Source organism: Somniosus microcephalus, chromosome 3 (genome assembly GCF_052327205.1).
Source record: "Somniosus microcephalus isolate GS21.2 chromosome 3, FLI_Smic_1.0, whole genome shotgun sequence".
Lineage (NCBI taxonomy): Eukaryota > Metazoa > Chordata > Chondrichthyes > Squaliformes > Somniosidae > Somniosus > Somniosus microcephalus.
Genome location: NC_140989.1, coordinates 354,470,289 through 354,490,830, shown reverse-complemented (window position 1 = coordinate 354,490,830; position 20,542 = coordinate 354,470,289). Strand labels below are relative to the sequence as shown.

The 20,542-nt window shown below is 42.1% G+C and overlaps 2 protein-coding genes across 13 annotated transcripts in view; one reads left to right on the top strand and one right to left on the bottom strand.

The window, feature by feature from the left end:
• selenof (selenoprotein F) overlaps positions 1–5,634 on the bottom strand; it is an 80,727-nt gene extending 75,093 nt beyond the window's left edge. The window contains exon 1 of the mRNA XM_085983431.1: positions 5,528–5,634. Within this exon, the coding sequence (XP_085839557.1) occupies positions 5,528–5,608 (81 nt within the window). The 5' untranslated portion in view covers positions 5,609–5,634. The remainder of the gene's footprint in view (positions 1–5,527) is intronic.
• Positions 1–20,542, top strand: part of LOC147122354 (heparan sulfate 2-O-sulfotransferase 1) — a 299,256-nt gene that overhangs the window by 85,632 nt on the left and 193,082 nt on the right. For 5 of the 12 annotated variants that reach the window (XM_085983427.1, XM_085983422.1, XM_085983429.1 and 2 more), the window contains exon 1: positions 6,409–6,498. The exons of 2 other annotated variants lie outside the window; for them this stretch is intronic. Coding sequence is in view for 2 of the 10 variants with exons in the window: in XM_085983417.1 (XP_085839543.1) it covers positions 6,375–6,498 (124 nt within the window). In the remaining 8 variants the exon portion in view is untranslated. Of the gene's footprint in view, positions 1–5,954; positions 6,499–20,542 lie in introns of those variants that run through there. 5 more of the 12 variants (XM_085983417.1, XM_085983416.1, XM_085983418.1 and 2 more) reach the window with 4 other exon arrangements.

Sequence of the window (20,542 nt, the reverse complement as noted above, 5' to 3'; positions counted from 1 at the left end):
GGAAAACTGATGAAAAAGAGGAAAGTTTCCATTATACTACAGATAGCAGTCTCAGACCAATATCTCGGGTGCAATGCGTGTCTAGCAGAGTATAAACAATTTGGACTCGGGAATCGGAAGTACAGTTTCAAAATTGGAGCACGACACCAAATTGGGGGGTATAGTTAATAAAAGAGGACTGCGAGAAAATACAGGAAGACATCAATAAACTTGCAGAACGAGCATGTAATTGGCAAATGAACTTCAATATAGCCAAGTGTGAGGTGGTACATTTTGGTAGAAAGAATAAAGGAGGCCACATACTCCTTGGAAAGTGAGAGTCTAAATGGGGTAGAGGAGAAGAGGGATCCGGGGGTACAGATACACAAATCACTACAAGGAGGTTAATAAGGTCATTAAAAAAATCAAACAAAGCACCGAGGGTCATTTCTGGAGGGATAGAATTGAAAAGCAGCAACATTCTGTTAAACTTGTATAGAACCTTGGTCAGACGACACTTGGAGTACTGTGAACAGTTTTGGTCTCCATATTATAACAAGGATAGAGGAACTGGAGAAGGTGCAGAAAAGATTTACTAAGATGAATACCAGACTGAGAGGTTAGTACCACCAGGAAAGACTGAACAGGCGGAGCTCTTTTCTCTAGAAAAAGAGAAGACCGAGGAGTGACCTGATTAAGGTATTTAAGATTATGAAAGGGTTTGAAAGTGTAGACATAGAGAAAATGTTTCCACTTGTAGGGGAGACCCGAACTAGGGGCCATAGATACAAGATAGTCACAAATAAATCCAATAAAGAATTCAGGAGAAACTCCTTTACCCAGAGAGTGGTTAGAATGTGGAACTCGCTACCACAAGGATTGGTTGAGGCGACCAGCATAGATGCATTTAACGGGAAGCTAGATGAACACAAAGAAGAAAGGAATGGAAGGATATGTTGATAGGATTAGATGAAGGCGGCGCGAGGATGCTTGTGTGGAGCATAAACACTGGCATAGACCTGTTGGGCCGAATGGTCTGTTTCTGTGCTTTGCGAACACCTCCATTCAGTCTGTAAGCGTGACCCCGAGCCTCCGGTCGTGCCCGTCACTTTAATTCTCCGCTCCACTCTGACCATGGCCTCTTGCACTATTCCAACAAAGCTCAACGTAAGCTCGAGGAACAGCACCTCCTCTATCAATTAGGCACTTTACAGCCGTCTGGACTCGACATCGAGTTCAACAATTTCAGACCATAACCTCTGCCCCTATTTTTCCCCCCACGCGGCAGCTGTTGATGATTCTGCTATTTCCATTTACACTTCCTCTAGACTCATCTTTTGTTACTTTACTTGTCCCATTATCATCTCTTTTTGATTTGTACAATCATACCTTTTATCATTTAATCTCTCCTGCCTTCCACCCTATCACCCTATTTGTTCTTTCCACCCCTCCCCGCTTTCCCTGCACTTGCTTAAAATCTGTTACATCTCTAACTTTTTCCAGTTCTGACGAAAGGTAATCGACCTGAAACATTAACTGTTTCTCTCTCCACAGATGCTGCCTGATCTGCTGAGTATTTCCAGCATTTTGTTTTTATTTCAGATTTCCAGCATCCGCAGTATTGCTTTTGTAATCTATTCTCATATTCTCTTTGCCCCTTGTATTCCCTTTTTGAGATCTCCTCTATTTTCTATATTCAGCTTGGTTCTCTACTGTATTATGAGCCGTACAATTGTCTTAAGCCTCCTTTTTCTGTTTCAATTTCCACCTCTATATTTTTAGTCATCCAAGGAGCTCTAGCTTTGGATGCCCTTCCTTTCCCCCTCATGGGAACGTGTCTATTCTGTACCTGAACCATCTCCTCTTTGAAGGCCTCCCATTATTCAATTACTGTTTTGCCTACCAATTTTTGATTCCAATCCACCTGGGCCAGATCCCTTTTCAACTCACTGAAGTTAGCCCATCTCCAATTAAGTACTTTTACACTTGATTGTTCCTTGTCCTTTTCCATAACTCTTCTAAACTTGATGATAGTACTTGCCCACTTCATTCCCCAGAACTATATCCACTTCCTTCCTCGTTGGGCTGGAAACACACTGACCAAGAAGGTTCTCGTACATATTTCAGGAATTCCTCCCTTCTCTGCCCTTTACACTACTACTATCCCAGTCTAAATTAGGAAAATTGAAGTCCATTATCACTACTGTAGTTCTTGCATCATTCTGTAATTTGCCTGCAAATTTCCTCCTCTATCTCCTTCCCCAGTTCCGACGAAGGGTCATCAACCTGAAACGTTAACTCTGTTTCTCTCTCCATAGATGCTGCCTGACCTGCTGAGTATATCCAGCATTTTCTGTTTTTGTTTCAGATTTTCAGCATCCTCAGTATTTTGCCTTTGTATAATAATATGCAGGTTTACTTCCTCCAAATAAACCAACCTGCTTTTAGTGGTCCCTGCATCCTCATTGTGTTGAAACCAAGACTCATCACTTAGTCTCGAAATTTAACACTTTCTCAAGATTGCTAAACTGCAGATGCCCTCACTTCTCAATCTTTTATTTCTTCTGCAACCTTGAGACTTTGAAAGCTCAACCTCAGTGCACTAATCATTACTTCTTGATACTCTTTTCTGCGATGCAGACGATGCTTGCGTCTGTGCTCACTCGGAGGTTGAACTCCAAACCACCGCCAACACCTTCACCGAAGCGTATGAGAGCACGGGCCTTACACTAAGCACCCGTTAGACAAAGGTCCTCTACCAACCTGCCCCCGCCACACAGTACTGCCCCCCGATTATCAAAATCCACGACAAGGCCTTGGACAACGTGGACCACTTTCCATACCTCGGGAGCCTACTGTCAATAAGGGCAGACGTCGACGACGAGGTCCAACACCACCTCCAGTGTGCCAGTGCAGCCTTCGGTCCCCTGAGCAAGAGAGTGTTTGCAGACCAGGACCTCAAACCCGGCACCAAGCTCATGGTCTACAGAGCAGCAGTGATACCCGCCCTGCTGTATGCCTCAGAGACATGGACCATGTACAGCAGGGACCTCAAAGCACTGGAGAGGTACCACCAACCTCTGCAAGATCCTGCAAATCCATGGGCAGGATAGATGCACCAACATCAGTGTTCTTGCTCAGGCCAACATCCCCAGCATCGAAGCTTTTACCACGCTCAATCAGCTCCGATGGACAGGTCACATTGTCCCCATGCCACAGGGGATGTGCCGGAGGACTGGAGAACAGCTAACGTAGTACCATCATTCAAGAAGGGTAGTAGGGATAAACCAGGGAATTACAGGCCAGTGAGCCGAACATCAGTGGTAGGGAAATTGTTGGAAAAAATTCTGAGGAACAGAATTAGTCTCCACTTGGAGAGGCAAGGATTAATCAGGGATAGTCAGCATGGCTTTGTCAAGGGAAGATCATGTCTGACCAATTTGATTGCATTTTTCGAGGGGGTGACGAGGTGTGTGGATGAGGGTAGTGCAGTGGATGTGGTATACATGGATTTCAGTAAGACTTTCGATAAAGTCCCGCATAGGAGACTGGTCAAGAAGGTAAAAGGGCATGGGATCCAGGGTGCCTTGGCACATTGGATCCAAAACTGGCTTAGTGGCAGAAGGCAGAGTGTGATGGTCGAAGGTTGTTTTTGTGACTGGAAGCCTGTGTCCAGTGGGGTACCGCAGGGATCGGTGCTGGGTCCCTTGCTGTTTGTGGTCTACATTAATGATTTGGATGTGAATGTAAAAAGTATGATCAGTAAGTTCGCAGATGACACGAAAATTGGTGGGGTGGTAAATAACGAGGAGGGTAGCCTCAGTCTGCAGGACGATATAGATGGGTTGGTCAGAACAGTGGCAAATGGAATTTAACCCTGAAAAAAGTGTGAGGTGATGCATTTTGGAGGGACTAACAAGGCAAGGGAATACACAATGAATGGTAAGACCCTAGGAAAGACAGAGGATCAGAGGGACCTTGGTGTGCATGTACATAGATCCCTGAAGGCAGCAGAACAAGGTGGATAACGTGGTTAAAAAGGCATATGGGATACTTGCCTTCATTAGCCGAGGCATAGAATAGAAGAGCAGGGAGGTTATGATGGAGCTGTACAAAACGCTGGTTAGGCCACAGCTGGAACACTGTGTGCAGTTCTGGTCGCCACACTATAGGAAGGATGTGATTGCTTTAGAGAGGGTGCAGAGGAGATTCACCAGGATGTTACCTGGGCTGGAGCGCTTCAACTATGAAGAAAGACTGGACAGGCTGGGGTTGTTTTCCTTGGAGCAGAGAAGGCTGAGGGGGGGGACCTGATTAAGGTGTACAAAATTATGAGGGGCATAGATAGGGTAGATAGAAAGGAACTTTTTCCCTTAGTAGAGGGGTCAATAACAAGGGGGCATAGATTCAAGGTAAGGGGCAGGAGGTTTAGAGGGGATTTGAGGAACAACTTTTTCACCCAGAGGGTGGTTGGAATCTGGAACTCACTGCCTGAAAGGGTGGTAGAGGCAGGAACCCTCACAACATTAAAGAAGCATTTGGATGAGCACTTGAAGTGCCATAGCATACAAGGCTACGGACCAAATGCTGGAAAATGGGATTAGATTAGACAGGGCTTGATGGCCGGCGCTGACGCGATGGGCCTCTTTCTGTGCTGTATAACTCTATGACCGATACGAGACTCCCAAAACAAGCGCTCTACTCAGAGCGCCATCACGGCAAGAGAGCCCCAGGTGGGCAGAGGAAATGCTTCAAGGACACCCTCAAAGTCTTCTTGAAAAAGTGTAACATCCCCATTGACACCTGGGAATCCCTGGCCCAAGACCGCACAAAGTGGAGGAGAAGCATCCGGGAAGGCGCCGAACACCTCGAGTCTCTTCGCTGGGAGCAAGCGGAAGCCAAGCACAAACAGCGGAAGGAGCGCACGTCAACCCAAGCACCCCACCCACCCGCCGTCTGCCCCACCTGTGACAGAGACTGTAGGTCCCGCATTGGACTCATCAGTCACCTGCGAACTCATTTTTAATGTGGAAGCAAGTCATCCTCGGTTCCGAGGGACTGCCCAAGATGATGATGATGATGTCCTGCATTGTGTCTTGGTCCCTCACTTAGCTTCTCAACAAATGCACAAACTGAAATTTAACAGATACATTCACAATGCAATGAATTTACAAACTATTACAGCAGATAGTTGTCCTTTTGGGATCAATCATTAAGTTAGTTTTCAAGTATACCGTGTAGCATATCTCCACTTTTTTGACGAGAATCTCACCATGATCAAACAGCAACTGAAATAAAGCAACTTATACAGGAATTATAATCGGCTAACTCTTACTACAATAGTGAAGGACATGGTTACTGACCACGTCACCAAACCATATCCGGACTGAGCTGCGTTTCTTCCAGTAAGGCCTAATTCATTAGAGTGTTGTGAAATCCTGCCCAGGATCGAAATAACCGTCGGGCATTAAATTAACGTAAATCTACAATCAGAGAGAGAGAGAAAAGAAAGAGACGGAGCCTGAATATGAAACTGTTGAATAGTTACCGCATTTAACAGGGGGAACAGCCAGAACAGGTACACCTCGGCGGCCATCTTGATTCGCCAAAGTCCCCTGGCTGGCCACATCTTACCGCCTGAAGATAAATGATCACATGGTATTTAACCTAGGTATGAGATAGTCTAAATTCATTGATTTAACAAGTGAGTCATCTGGTGCGGTTTTAGCATCGTTATCTTTATATATTTTTTTTACGGGCAAATGAAGCAGACGACTACCTAGAATGCATTGTCCTCTTTGGTATGGTTATCGGGAATGGCTCGAAATCTTGTTGGGAAAGGGGGCGGGGTGGGGGTAGATGATTGACATGATGCTGGAGCAATGGGAAGCGGAGTCCGGACCAGCGGCGGCCCAGGTGCCCTGTCGATCAAGGGATAGCCGTCCAATGAGAGCGAGGCAGAGGCGGGGCTCTGGGTTGTAGTGTGGAGTGGAGAGCGGAGCGGGTCCGTGCGCGAGGCAGGGCTGGCGGTTGGTGTTTGGACGCAGCGCGCGCGGAGGGAGACCCTGGAGGGCGGGCGAGGGAAGGAGACACGACGCCCAGTCTTTGCCCGGCGGTGCACACAGAGACAGACCGTGACTTTTTTTTAAAAAAGCTTCATCTCTTGCTTCCTCTAGTGATTATGCGCGTCAAATCAGTTGGACAAATTCTCCGTGTGTCCATGTTTTCTTCGCGCTTCTGATTGCTCCTTAGTTCCGCCACCCCGCGAGTGTGTGAATTCACTCTTTCTCTCCGCCCACCACCACCACCACCACCACCTTTTCTCCGCTCTTCGATTTTCTTTTTATTTATTTTTTTTTTTCCCCCCCTCACTTGCGTTATGTCTTGATAATTTCATGGGGCTTCTAAGAATTATCATGCCGCCCAAATTGCAGCTTCTAGCGGTTGTGGCATTTGTGATCGCGGTGCTGTTCCTGGAGAACCAGATCCAGAAGCTGGAGGAATCTCGGGGAAAGCTGGGTAAGTAAGGACATTGTTAGCGTTTGTGGGATTGAAACCCCATTCTGCACCCAAAGCTTTGTAGCAATACAGACTGGAACCTGGTAATTTTAATTTTATATGCATCTATTTAAAAAATATATATATATTTAAAAAGAACTCTTCCATTGCACCACCAAGGGGATGGTCTGGGATTATCAGTAAAGCAGCAGCACTTAACAAATCTTGTCCTTGTTGGTGAAATTTGTATATTTATGTTGTTCGTAAAGCAGCAGCTGGCAAGGGCTAGGCCTGTGCTGGATGGTTACAGCCATTGCACGAAAGCCCAAAATTTGGAAAAGTGTCTTTGGAGTCGGTGAATGCATGTGCCATTTGAGTGGAAAGACACTGGTCAAGACAGGGCTTGTTACAATTCAGTTGCACAGCAATTGTGTTAAACTAAATCCTTAATGCAGATATTGTATATGTATATTATGATTTTGTAATTCAATGAGTGAATTTACGAGAGTGGGAAAGTTGCAATTGAGTTACTGTCTGCTGTACCATTGGGAATTGGAATTGTGTCCAGTACCATATTTATTTATACAATATATATATATATATATATATATATATATATATGCATAAAAAAAAATATTGCTTAAGGTACAAAAAACATGCAAATTAGAAGGATAATTATGTGAGATAACAACAGAAAATGCTGGAAAAACTCAGCAGGCCAGGCAACATCCGTGGAGAGAGAAATAGTCAATGTTTCGAGTCAAACTCTTTGTCAAGACATAATTATGTGAGATGTCTCTAGTCAGTTGGAGTGTGGAGAAAAGAGAATCTCAGCCCAAGAAAGGGAAAGACTGGAGGACAGCAGTCAAGTTTAGAAAAAAAATTGTTGCTTGGATGAAGGGGAGCTAAAGGAAAATAGTGGTTATTTAAAAAATTGAGATAGTATAGAAAATTGTTTATAATGTAAATAAAGATAACTAATTTTTAGGTGTACTATTTGAAAGACTGAACAATTAGAAGTATTGTCATGGCAAATGTTGAGGGGGCTACTGCCATTAATGCATATGAATTGTTTTAGCTTCTGGATTTAGTGTAAAACCTGTTTATTGATAAGTGCAGATAATCATCTACATACATTAAAACGTGAGTTGTCATTGTCCTGGCAAATCAGTGCAGTTTAAATATTTTGTGACTTGCGACACAGGCCACCAACATTGATCAATACTGTACTAGCACCAGTTGGCCCATCTTGGGGAAGCAGGTTGCAGAGACTAGAAGCCGTGATTCAAAAGGGCTGCGCGCTTTACACCCCTTCCCTTACAACAGCCAGTTTAAGAGTGGGAAGAGCAGAGGTGTGAGAATCAGTCATCTACACACCGTTTTGGACTAGAAGCAGTGCCTAGAGTATAAACTCCCATTCCTACTGGGGGAGGAGAGAAGCTGTGTAACACTGGCGGCACACTATGTTACAGCTTGCCATGAACAGAGGGACAACCAGTAAACTAAGACAAGAGTATATATAAACAAGGCGAAAATATATTTATAAACTCAGGGATATACCTGTTTATACACTGTATGAATGGAACCGCGTTTATGTGTTCAACCATAAATGTATTTTGATGCTTTGGCAACATAAGATGTACCTTATCATGCCAATAAAGCGATTTGTATTGTATTGTATAAGGAGGAAGGAGAAAATTACTTGAGCGGAGAATGCAGGGCAAAGGGGATTGCGTCGTCATATGTATAGCTATCTTGTTTTAATTTAAATTCTTCATGCTTTGGTGTGTGGATTACGCATAGTTTGGGGAATGAGTTGAATGAAGAATTGCTTCCTACTCGAAACTTTAATTATGATATCTAAACAAGGCACAAGAATGGTAATAGCCCTAAAGCTAATTTAGGTTAATATATGCTATTGTCCATTCTCTATGCTGAATGTGGAATTTTCCTGTGATCAGCAGCTTTTCCAATAAACCTCGTAGTGTCTCAAGCTAATATTGTGCCTGTTTGAATGGCATTCTCAAAATACTGAGGCAGGAATCATATGGGATGGGGGGAGAAAGCAAGGAATCCTAAGTTTTTAATAAAAATTCGTTATAACTAATTTCAGTGAAAAACCTATACGTGGTAGAAACTGCTAATAATGAGCATCAGGAAATGAGTTTAAGACTCCTGTAACTAGATCTCTGGGTTCATACGACCTTGTAATTTGCCTGAGCTTTGTTCTTAATCTGAACCTTTGAATTGGGCTAAATTGCTGCCTGGTATCCTAGTCATGTACGCTACACATTCATTACTATGAATTTTGCCATTTCTTGCTACTGGCTTTTAAAGCGTTTCATTTCTGTTTTCAAAGAATTGTGACGTGAAAGGTTCAGTTTAATAAATGATACTGAGTTGCTTCAGTAAATGGCTTGTTATTTTTGCTGCACTTCAGCCCTTTGCTATAAGGTTGCTTTTGCTTTCTGCATCCTTTTTATGGTTTAGTGGCTAGAACAATTGACCAAATGCATTAAATTACCTTTCATAATCTTTGTCCCTCGCAGGAGTTGCATTTATAAAAAAAAAAAATAAAAAAAAAATTCTTTCTGATGCAAACAGCAATGCAAATAATGCTTGTTTCAAGTAAGTGGCATTTTCAGTTTTCTATATGGTCGTTGTGTAATCTTTTATTTTGCGCATAAAGTATCTACTGGTGTGTCCTGGATCCACTGTTCACTCTGGACTCTCATTCCTAGCAAAAAATGGTCACATCAGTCATCAAAAAACTGACTGCAGAAAATTAGATGATATTTTGGCTGTTGTCTTCGATGTCGAAGGGTGGACGAAACAATGTTGTGCATGCTTCTTTGCTGCAACACTCTACTGTTTCCTTTTAAAGTGGCCTTAATTAAAATTCTATAGAATAGTGCAAATGATGAATCATTTCCATTATTAATAAGGAATGCACCACCTTCAAAACCCAATCCTCCAATACTTCAGGTAACATTTGCTTTGAATATTGCTGTAGTTCAATTGCTAATTATTTTCATATTTTCCAACAATAAAAACTTTAGCTAATTCTGTTTATCTAGGGAATAAAATTTAATTATAGCTAAGTTAGCTAAATATATTTGTGTTTAAATCTGTTTTTTCTAGGTAGTTTCTCATAGCCTTAACCTTTACAGACAATCCTGCTGCTTTTGTAATGGTGTTTCTGAATTTTCTCTCTCTCTCTTAATTACTGGACATTTTAATTAAATTTTTTAAAAAGACATTTAATTCAGAAAGTTCATAAATATGAATCCAACAATATGAACAGGAATAACAACAGAAAATGCTGGAAAAACTCAGCAGGCCAGACAACATCCGTGGAGAGAGAAATAGTCAACGTTTCGAGTCAAACTCTTTGTCAAGACACAGAGTTTGACTCGAAACGTTGACTCTATTTCTCTCTCCACGGATGTTGCCTGGCCTGCTGAGTTTTTCCAGCATTTTCTGTTATTTCGGATTTCCAGCATCCGCAGTATTTTGCTATCGTACAATATGAACAGGAATCTAGGTTAATGTCATCTGGAGTTCATTTTGTTTGAACTTAAATCTGGGATTTTGCTGGGAGAAGGATTAACTAACTATTTCTGATGAGTATTTACCCAGCCTGTATAAACTACTATTTTTCTGCTCAGTTATATTTTAGTTACAACTTTGATTCCCCCAGTTACCAGGCAAATAATAAAATATTGATGCCCTTGTTCATTATTACAAATTAGTCTTGGTTTATTTTATATTCTTTTGCAAATCTTTTCCCAAGGGCCTCCTTGAAGCAGGCAGATGTTTTATATAAAAAATCTCAAAGGCCAGCTGTGCTGTTCAGCTATCATGTATAATATAACCTTTAGCAAGGAATAACTAAATAAATTGGGGTCTATCCATGACGAGGCAAATTGAGCATGGTCCATTGGGTAGTGTAGACTTGATGGACCTTATGGCTTTTATTTACATCATACTTTATTTTGTCAGTTTTCCCTTTCTAAAGAAACATATTCCTCAGTTTTATCTTTTTTGCTCTGCATGCAAATTGTTTGACCAAATATGTGCCCTTAAAGAAAAAAAGTGGGACTAACAAATCTAGAGCCCCCTGGATGTCTAGGGACATGCAGGGTAGGATAAAGGAAAAAAAGGGAGGCGTATGACAGATACCGAGGGCTAAATACTCCAGAATCTTTAGAGGAGTACAGAAATTGCAGGGGTGTAATTAAAAAGGATATTAGGAAAGCAAAGAGAGAGCATGAAAAATTCTTGGCAAGTAAAATCAAGGAAAACCCAAAGATGTTTTATAAATATATTAAGAGTAAGAGGATAACTAAAGAAAGGGTAGGGCCTATCGGAGATCCTGAGGGTAATCTGTGTGTGGAGGCAGGAGACGTCGGTAGGGTTCTTAATGAATACTTTGCGTCTGTTTTCACAAAGGAGAGGGCGAAGCAGAGATTGCTATCGGGGAGGAGTGTAAAATATTAGATGAAATAACCATAGTGAGAGAGGAAGTATTAAGGGGTTTATCAGCTTTAAAAGTGGATAAATCCCCAGGCCTGGATGAAATGTATCCCAGACTGTTAAGCGAAGCAAAAGAGGAAATAGAGGCCCTGACCATCATTTTTCAATTCTCTCTGGCTTCAGGTGTGGTGTCGGAGGACTGCTAATGTGGTACCCTTGTTTAAAAAGGATAAACCGAGTAATTACAGGCCAGTCAGCCTAACCTCGGTGGTGGGAAAATTATTGGAAAGAATTCTGAAGGACAGGATAAATCTTCATTTAGAAAGACACAGATTAATCAAGGATAGTTAGCGCGGATTTGTTAAGGGAAGGTCGTGTCTGACAAACTTGATTGAATTTTTTGAGGAGGTAACAAGGAGGGTAGATGAGAGTAGTGCGTTTGATGTAGTGTATATGGACTTTAGCCAGGCTTTTGATAAGGTTCCACATGGCAGACTGGTCATGAAGTTAAAAGCCCATGGGATCCAGTGCAAAGTGTCAAGTTGGATTCAAAACTGGCTCGGAGACAGGAAGCAGAGGGTAATGGTTGATGGGTATTTTTGTGACTGGAAGGCTGTGTCCAGTGGGGTTCCGCAGGGCTCAGTACTAGGTCCCTTGCTTTTTGTGGTATATATCAATGATTAGACTTGAATATAGGGGTATGATTAAGAAGTTTGCAGATGATACTAAAATCAGCTGTGTAGTTGATACTGAAGAAGGAAGCTGTAGACTGCAGGAAGATATCAATAAATTGGTCAGGTGGGCAGAATAGTGGCAAATGGAATTCAATCCGGAGAAGTGTGAGGTAATGCATTTGGGGAGGGCTAACAAGGAAAGGGAATACACATTAAATGGTAGGACACTGAGTAGCATAGAGGAACAAAGAGACCTTGGAGTGCATGTCCACAGATCCCTGAAGGTAGCAGGCCAGATAGATAAGGTGGTTAAGAAGGCATACGGAATGCTTGCCTTTATTAGCTGTGGCATAGAATACAAGAGCAGGGGAGTTATGCTTCAACTGTATAAAACACTAGTTAGGCCTCAGCTAGAGTACTGCGTGCAGTTCTGGTCACCACATTACAGGAAAGATGTGATTGCACTAGAGAGGGTACAGAGGAGATTTACAAGGATGTTGCTGGGAGTAGAGAATCTTAGCTATGAGGAAAGACTGGATAGGCTGGGTCTGTTTTCCTTGGAACGGAGGAGGCTGAGGGGAGACCTTTATTGAGGTGTATAAAATTATGAGGGGCCTAGATAAATTGGATAGAAAGGACCTATTTCCCTTCGCAGAGGGGTCAAAGACCAGGGGGCACAGATTTAAAGTAATTGGTGGAAAGTTTAGAGGGGATTTGAGGGAAAATGTCTTCACCCAGAGGGTTGTGGGGGTCTGGAACTCACTGCCTGAAAGGGTGGCAGAGGCAGAAACTCTAACCACATTTAAAAAGTACTTGGATGTACACTTGGGATGCTCTAACCAGCAGGACTACGGACCAAGAGCTGGGAAGTGGGATTAGGCTGGATAGCTCTTTGTTGGCCAGTGCGGACACGATGGGCCGAAATGGCCTCCTTCCGTGCTGTAACTTTCTATGATTCTATGATTTTAATTTGTATCTAAATCGATTCCAATATCCAGTATATAGATGTGCATGTTACCTAGCACTTGCCAGTTACCTTCTGAATGACTTTACATCTTCAATGTGAGATGGTTAAATTTGTGTACAGAATTAAATGATGGAAATTCTAGAGAAACCCTTTGATATTCAGCAATGATATTCAGCAATGAAGTCCAGCAGTTTTACAGTAAAGGCTGTGATACTAGGATTTCCACAAAGTCTAATAGTGAAATTTTCAATTCATGCCTACTTGAATGTCAGAAACAGAGCAGTATAAATATAGATTTTTGCCCAAACAAACTTCAATTGTATCTGGCGATAACATTTTGAGTTGAAGGTGGCAGGACAAATGAATAATGCTGTTAAAAAAGCATATGGAATCCGTGGCTTTATAAATAGAGTACACAAGCAAGGAAGTTATGCTAAACCTTTATAAATCACTGGTTAGACCCGGAACTGTAATGCACTGCCTGAAAGGCTAGTGGAAGCAGATTCAATAGTAACTTTCAAAAGGAAACAAATTGCAGGGTTATGGGGGAAGAGTGGGAGCGCTCATTCAAAGAGCAGGCACAGTGGGTTGAATGGCCTCCTGTGCTGTAAGGTTCTATGGTAAAATACTGGCAGTCATGGTATATTATTGGTCGCAGTCATGGTGCAAGTAATGTGAGCTGCTGAATTAAGGATGTAACAGAAGATATTTACCTAAGTGATTTTTTTCCAAAAAGTGTATCAATACCTCTATTATATTAATAAGCCTGTGACAGCACTGATGAGGATATATATTTGCTGTTAGAATATTTTTGCAATCTCTAGCAAAGTTCTGTCAATTTGTACACAATGGAAAGAGGCTTAGTATTTCATTTTTAAAGAAACAGAGTTTACACTTGGAAGGAGCAATGATGTATATTAATTTGTTGAAGTATTTCCAGCAAATTCAACAAATGAATGAAGATTTTGGTGCCAATTTAATTTTACCTGGTGCTTCCCATGCACATGTTCAGGATGATTTCAGTTGAATAAGGAGTACATTATTCTCATTGATTTGGATTATTGGTATTGCAAAGACGTTGAATTTTCTGCCAGCATTTGGGTACAAATGTACTTTGATTTAAAAAAAAAAAAATGCTGTTCCTTTTAATAATTTTGTATCCTAAGTATTGAAATTTTAGCTTTTAATAATGTGCCCAACCATAATCTTGAAGAAACAGTTACTGAACATAAACCAGACTGTTTGCAACCTTGGCGTCCTGTTTGACCCTGAGCGGAGTTTCCGGCCCCATGTCCTCTCCATCTCCAAGAACGCCTACTTCCAGCTCTGTAACATTGCTCGTCTCCAGCACTGCCTTAGCGCATCTGCTGCAGAAACTGTCATCCGTGCCTTTGACTGGACTATTCCAGTGCTGTTCTGGCTGGCCTTCCACCTGGCACCCTCCGTAAACTTGAGCTCACCCAAAACTCTGCTGCCCGTATCCTAACTCGCACCAAGTCCCATTGCCCCGTGGTCTCTGGCCTACATTGGCTACTGATCTGGCAACAACAACTTGCATTTTTATAGTGCCTTTAACGTGGTAAACGACCTAAGGTGCTTCATAGGAGTGCTATCGAACAAAATTTGGCCGGAAGAATAAGGCCACATACTCCTTGGAAAAGAAGTGTCTAAATGTTGATAGTGGAACAGAGCGATCTGGATACACAAATCACCGAAAGTAGTGGCGCAGGTTAATAAGGCCATTTCAAGAAAGCACCTGGATTCATTTCTATAGGGATCGAATTGAAAAACAGAAGTTATGTTAAACTTGTATAGACCTTGGTTAGACCACACTTGGAGTATTGTGAACAGTTCTGGTCTCCATATTATAAGAACAATAGAGAGGCACTGGAGAAGTTGCAAAAAAGATTTACTCGAATTATACCAGAACTGAGAGGTTCTACCTATCGGGAACGATTGAACACGCTGGCGCTCTTTTCTCTAGAAAAGAGACGACTGAGGGGTGATCTAATCGAGGTCTTTAAGTTTATGAAAGAGTTTGATAGGGTAGATGTAGAGAAGATGCTTACACTTGCTGGCGAGACCAGAACTAGGGCCCATAATTATAAGATAATCACCAATAAACAATTCAGGAGAAACTGTTTTCCCGTAGAGGGGCGAGAAAGTGGGACTTGCTACCGCAAGAAGTAGTTGAGGCAAATAGCATAGATGCATTTAAGGGGAAGCTAGAAGAAAGACAGACTTGCATTTATATAGCACCTTTGGGACATCCAGTGGTCATGAAAGTGTTTTGCAGCCAATGAAGTACTTCTGAAGTGTAGTCACGGTTGTAATGTAGGAAACGCAGCAGGCAATTTGTGCACGGCTCCCACAAACAGCAATGTGATAATGACCAGATAATCAGTTTTTTGTTATGTTGGTTGAGGGATAAATATTTGCCAGGACATCGGGGATAACTCCCCGGCTCTTCTTTGAAATAGCACCAGGGAAGAGAGGGCAGATGGGGCCTCGGTTTAACGTCTCATCCGAAAGATGGCACCCCGACAGCGCAGCACTCCCTCAGCACTGCACTGGAATGTCAGCCTTGATCTTTTGTGCTCAAGTCTCTGGAGTGGGACTAGACCCTACAACCTTTTGACTCGCTAGATAAACACATGAGGGAGAAAGGAATTGGAGGATATGTTGATGGGGTGAAGAAGGGTTGGAGGAGGTTCGTGTGGAGCATAAACACAGTCATGCACCTGTTGGGCCGAATGGCCTGTTTCTGTGCTGTAAATACTTAGTAAAATTTGACACTGAGCCACATAAGGAGATATTGGGACAGGTAACCAAAACCTTGGTCAAAGAGGTAGGTTTTAAGGAGCATCTTAAAAGAGGGGAGAGAGAGATGGAGAGGTTTAGGAATGGGAATTCCAGAGCATGGGATCTAAGCTGCTTGAAGGCATGGCTGCCAATGGTGGAGCTATAAAAATCAGGGAAGCGCAACAGGCAAACATTTGAAGAGTGCAGAGATCTCGAGGGTTGTAGTGCTGGAGGAGGTGACAGAGATAGGGAGGGGGGGCGAGGCCATGGAGTGATTTGGAAATGAGGAATTCTCAACAATTTGCAGCACGGTGGCATAGTGGTTAGCACTGTTTCCTCACAGCGCCAGGGACCCGGGTTCAAATCCGGCCTCGGGTGACTGTGTGGAGTTTGCACATTCTCCCCGTGTTTGCGTGGGTTTCCTCCGGGTGCTCCGGTTTCCTCCCACAGTCCAAAGATGTGTGGGTGAGGTTGATTGGCCATGATAAAAATTGGCCCTTAGTGTTAGGGGGGATTAAATACACGGGGTTACGGGGATAGGGCTTGGGTGGGATGGCTGTCGGTGTAGGGACCGGGTGCTAGGGTTTGGATGATCAGCCATGATCTCGTTGAATGGCGGAGCAGGCTCGAAGGGCCGAATGGCCTACTCCTGCTCCTATCTTCTATGTTTCTATGTAATTGCTACAGACTGCCACTGTTTTCTGTCATTGTAGCCAACCTAGTGATAATGTAGCGAGAAGTTGAATTGTTTCTATATGAAATAGATTTTATAATAAGCAATACAGTCCCTTTTTGGAGAAGGGTGATACAATTAAGGATTCTTGTAATATAAAATAAGCTGGGTCCCCATAAGAAAGAGAGTGAAGGCAAAACAAAATATGCACCCAAGAATTTTTTTAGGAACGCAGAGAGCAAGTCACATTAAATCTAGCATACTGTACTTTTTTTTACAGGCATGATTAGCACACCCTGAACTAGGCATTTTATGTCAGTAGGTTTTACTGTGATCAATATGTATATAAAATCAAATGATATGTCATGTTTCCACTAAAATTTGAAAATTACTGTATAAACTGTCTTAACGGTAAGTTTTTGTCAAGGAATTTGGGATAGTTGTTGTGAAATTAGTGAAATGCTGTCCTTAAATCTTTGCTTTACAGATCTCATTGGGGTCTCATTGTTAATGCTGTTGCAATGTAAGGTTATGATAAGCTGGGTCATTAATCAAGGAATGTCTGTTCTGTGACCTTCTAATTCTCGTGTGAAAGAAGAATGGACACTGATACATACAAAGGGTGGACAGTGAGCAAAGAAATATGAAACTTGCCACATCTGTCTGCAGCAAGTCTCTTTCCTGCCCCCCCCCCAACTTTTGTGAATTTTGTTTGAACAAGTAATGGGTGATTCCTTGTAGCGCTACAACTAAGCCACAATAAGTGAGGTAAAGTGAGCGCTGATGGTAGAAACAGCTGGTCTGTTAATGAGTTTGTGGAAATAAAGAAAAAAATGGCAGACAGCATCTCTGGCTCTGTCAGCAGGAATGCAATGGATTAACATGCAACTTGCCATTCCAGCAGCACTTGTGTCTTCCTCCTTCAGTCAGGACCTACAGTAATCAAAGAAAGAACTTGCATTTATATTGCACGTTTCAAATCCATAATGTGTCCCAAAGCACTTCATAGCCTGCGAACTACTATTAAAGTGTAGTCACAATTGTAGCATTGTCGTTGCCCAAGGCAGGTCCTGACGGAGCAAGGGAGCCCCACTTGTACCTAGCCCCGCTTCTGCTGTTCTTCGTGTTCCATCATGCTCCCAGCATCAAGGGCCTCGGGCCATCTGGCCCAAGGCTACGTCCTCCATTCCCACCCGCCTGGACCCTGCTTAGCTTATTTTGTCATTTTTGCCAGTTTCTTAGCTTATAACACTTGTAATATATTTTGTGGTAAATACATTATGGGGACTTCCAACAGTGCTGGTTTCCCACTGCTGGGAAACTGGTGAGGATGACGAAGCAGGCCTGAGAGCATGGTGGGAGAGTAGAGGTAGGTTTGCAAAATTATTTGGGGCACGCTCATCAGGTTAAAGAGCAACAGGGAGTGAAGAGAGAGAGTGTGTGAGAGGGCATTGTGGATGGGGAAACATTGAGGAGCTAACAGGAGAAAGTGGATGGGAGGAGAGTGAGAGGTATTGGGAAATTGCCAATGTACAGGTGAGCAACAAAGAATGATTGATGGGGCAAGGTGTGGGTGAGAGCGGAAGGGGAATGGGACAATGTGTGGTATATGAGGCAACATACTAACTTTTCAGGAAAAGCAACAGGATACTTGCTGTTGAGGTGCCATTTCGTTCCTCATCAAAATAATTCCAGATTAAGAGTGATATCCTTTTAATATATTCAAATTTTTAGAAAAAAAATCTTTGAAGTGTCTGAGAAGCCAGTCTTTGGGGCTTTTGAATATGTGTACATAGGATTTATGAGTGCTTTTGTTACTTCTCAAAGATCTAATAGACTGGGTGCTTTACTGTACATTATCCTTTCACTTCTGGGTCCTGGATAGATTTTAATGTTGGGTGATTTAGCTGGTGTTTGTTGAAAAGGTCCCAATGAAATGTCAGTTCCATTCTTGGTGAGTGTGGGCTCACTTACACTTTCCATCATTAACAGTCTCACTCCGAGGCCGTAGATGCTAAAGCTGCATGATGTCCAACTGAAGATATCTGGAGTGAAGGGGGTAAAAATTAAATTAAATATCTGCACAGTTCCAAATTTCTACAGAAGATCTCTCCGTACAGCAGATTTCCACTCAGCAGGCAAGATAAATTGAACAGGAAGGTGCAGAGGGGGAAAGCCACTTTAGAGTGGTGGCATTGCCTGACAACTTTCCATTCCACGTCTATACTCGAGTAGTTTACAGAACTGGTAAAATAATAGTGTCAGATTTACATGCTAACACTGTCAGCTTTCATACTGAATAGGGGATTAAACTTCGTCTTAAGTGGCTTGTGTTACATATACTAGTGTGGGGGACACATTTGGAGATATACACTCATTAAGTAGTTGGGTATGCCTATTTATGACCTAGTTACTTTAAACTGATAGATTATTTTTGTGCATTAGCTTTATGACTGACTCATTTTATATTCCTGGTCAGTTGTACTCCAGAACATCAGTGGTTCATTCACTAATTGCAGTTTTGCACAAAGCCTTTAGCGGTAGTTTAAATCTGTGTTTAAGCTGTTGCAAGTTTCTGTTTGGCTAGCATGAACAAATTCACTCTGGCTAAGTTGCATTGGTTTCCCAGTCTCGAACATCATGGACCTTCTATCATTAGTAAATACATTGTCCCAGTATTAAATCAATTCTCCCTCAAATTCCAGGCAATTAATAGGATTCATTTGCCCTTTAATTTACAAAAGCACTATTGAAATAGCTTGCCATTGATTGTTTTATCATTTCACCATCCTTCATTATCAATCATGATACACTGGTTCTGGTGGCAGACAAGAGCTAACACTGACAGGTTGAGAAGTGACACACAGCGCCTCCAGGAAATCCTTGGCTCTTGTATCATGTGTTTCTTATCTCTCAATTTCTCTGGAAGAAGGAAAGCCTCAGGAGTTCTAAATTTTATTGCAATAAATTCACAGCCTGCATGTTCCATGAAAGCAAAATTACCAATGTGTCCTTCATTTCAACCATGTCTTGAGTTAAAACCTACAGATATTTTACATTTTTAAATGAATTGTGGTATATTCATTTGTTTTACATATATAGGATATATGGCACAGAAACAGGCCATTCGGCCCAACCAGTCCATGCCGCAGTTTATGCGCCACTCAAGCTTCCTCCCGTCTTTCCTCATCTAACTCTATCAGCATAACCCTCTATTCCCTTCTCCCTCATATGCTTATCTAACCGCCCCTTAAATGCATCTCTGCTATTTGCTTAAACCACTCCCTGTGGTACTAAGTTCCACATTCTCACCACTCTCTGGGTAAAGAAGTTTCTTCTGACCTACCTATTTGATTTCTTGGTGACTCTCTTATATTGATGGCCCACCAGTTATGCTCTTCCCCATAAGTGGAAACGGTCTCTACCTACGCTATCAAAACCGTTCATCATTTTAAAGAGCTCTATTAGACCACTCCTCAGCCTTCCCTTGTCAAGCGAAGCGACCCAGCCTGTTCACCCTTTCCTGATGGGTATACCCTCGCATTTCCGGTATCATCCATGTAAATCTTCTCTGCACCCTCTCCAGTGCCTCCTATATCCTTTTTATAATATGGCGACCAGAATTGTACGCAGTACTCCAGGTGTGGTCTAACCAAGGTTCAATACAAGTTTGGTATAACTTCTCTACTTTTCAATTCTGTCCCTCTGGAAATAAACCCTAGTGCTTGGTTTGCCTTTTTAAGGCCTTGTGTCGCTACTTTTAGTGATTTGTGTATTTCTACTCCGAGATCCCTTTTCACTTCTACCTTGCTTAGATTCATATTTTCCAAGTAATGTGACCTCCCTATTTTAACCTACCAAAATGTAATACATTACATTTATCTATGTTGAATTTCATTTGCCAATTATATGGCCATTCTTCAAGTTTATTAATGTTGTCTTGTAATTTGTTGCAGTCCTCCTTGGTATTGACTCTCTCTCTCTCCCCCCCCCCCCCCCCGCAAAAAAAAAAAAAAAAAAAATTGGTGTCCTCTGCAAATTTAGAAATTGTGTTTTTTGAATCCAAGGTCTAAATCATGAATATAAATTGTGAACAGCAGTCATCCTTGTGGAACACTACTTCCCATATTCTGCCACTTTGAATAGCTACTGTTTACCATCTCTGTGCTTTCTGTCTTGAAGCCAGCTAGCTATCCATTCTGCTACTTGTCCCCTGACTCCACATGTTCTGACCTTATTCTATTATGTGGTACCTTATTGAAGGCCTTTTGAAAATCTAGATAAATTACATCTACTGCATTACCCTTGTCTACTCTCTCTTAACTCTTTGAATTTTTTTTTTAATGAGAATAGTCAAGCAAGACTTTCCCTTTAGAAATCCATGCTGACGATTCATTATTACATTTTTGGTTTCTAGATGTTCTTCTATTTTCTCCTTTTATTAGGGATTCCATTATTTTTCCTACCACTGAT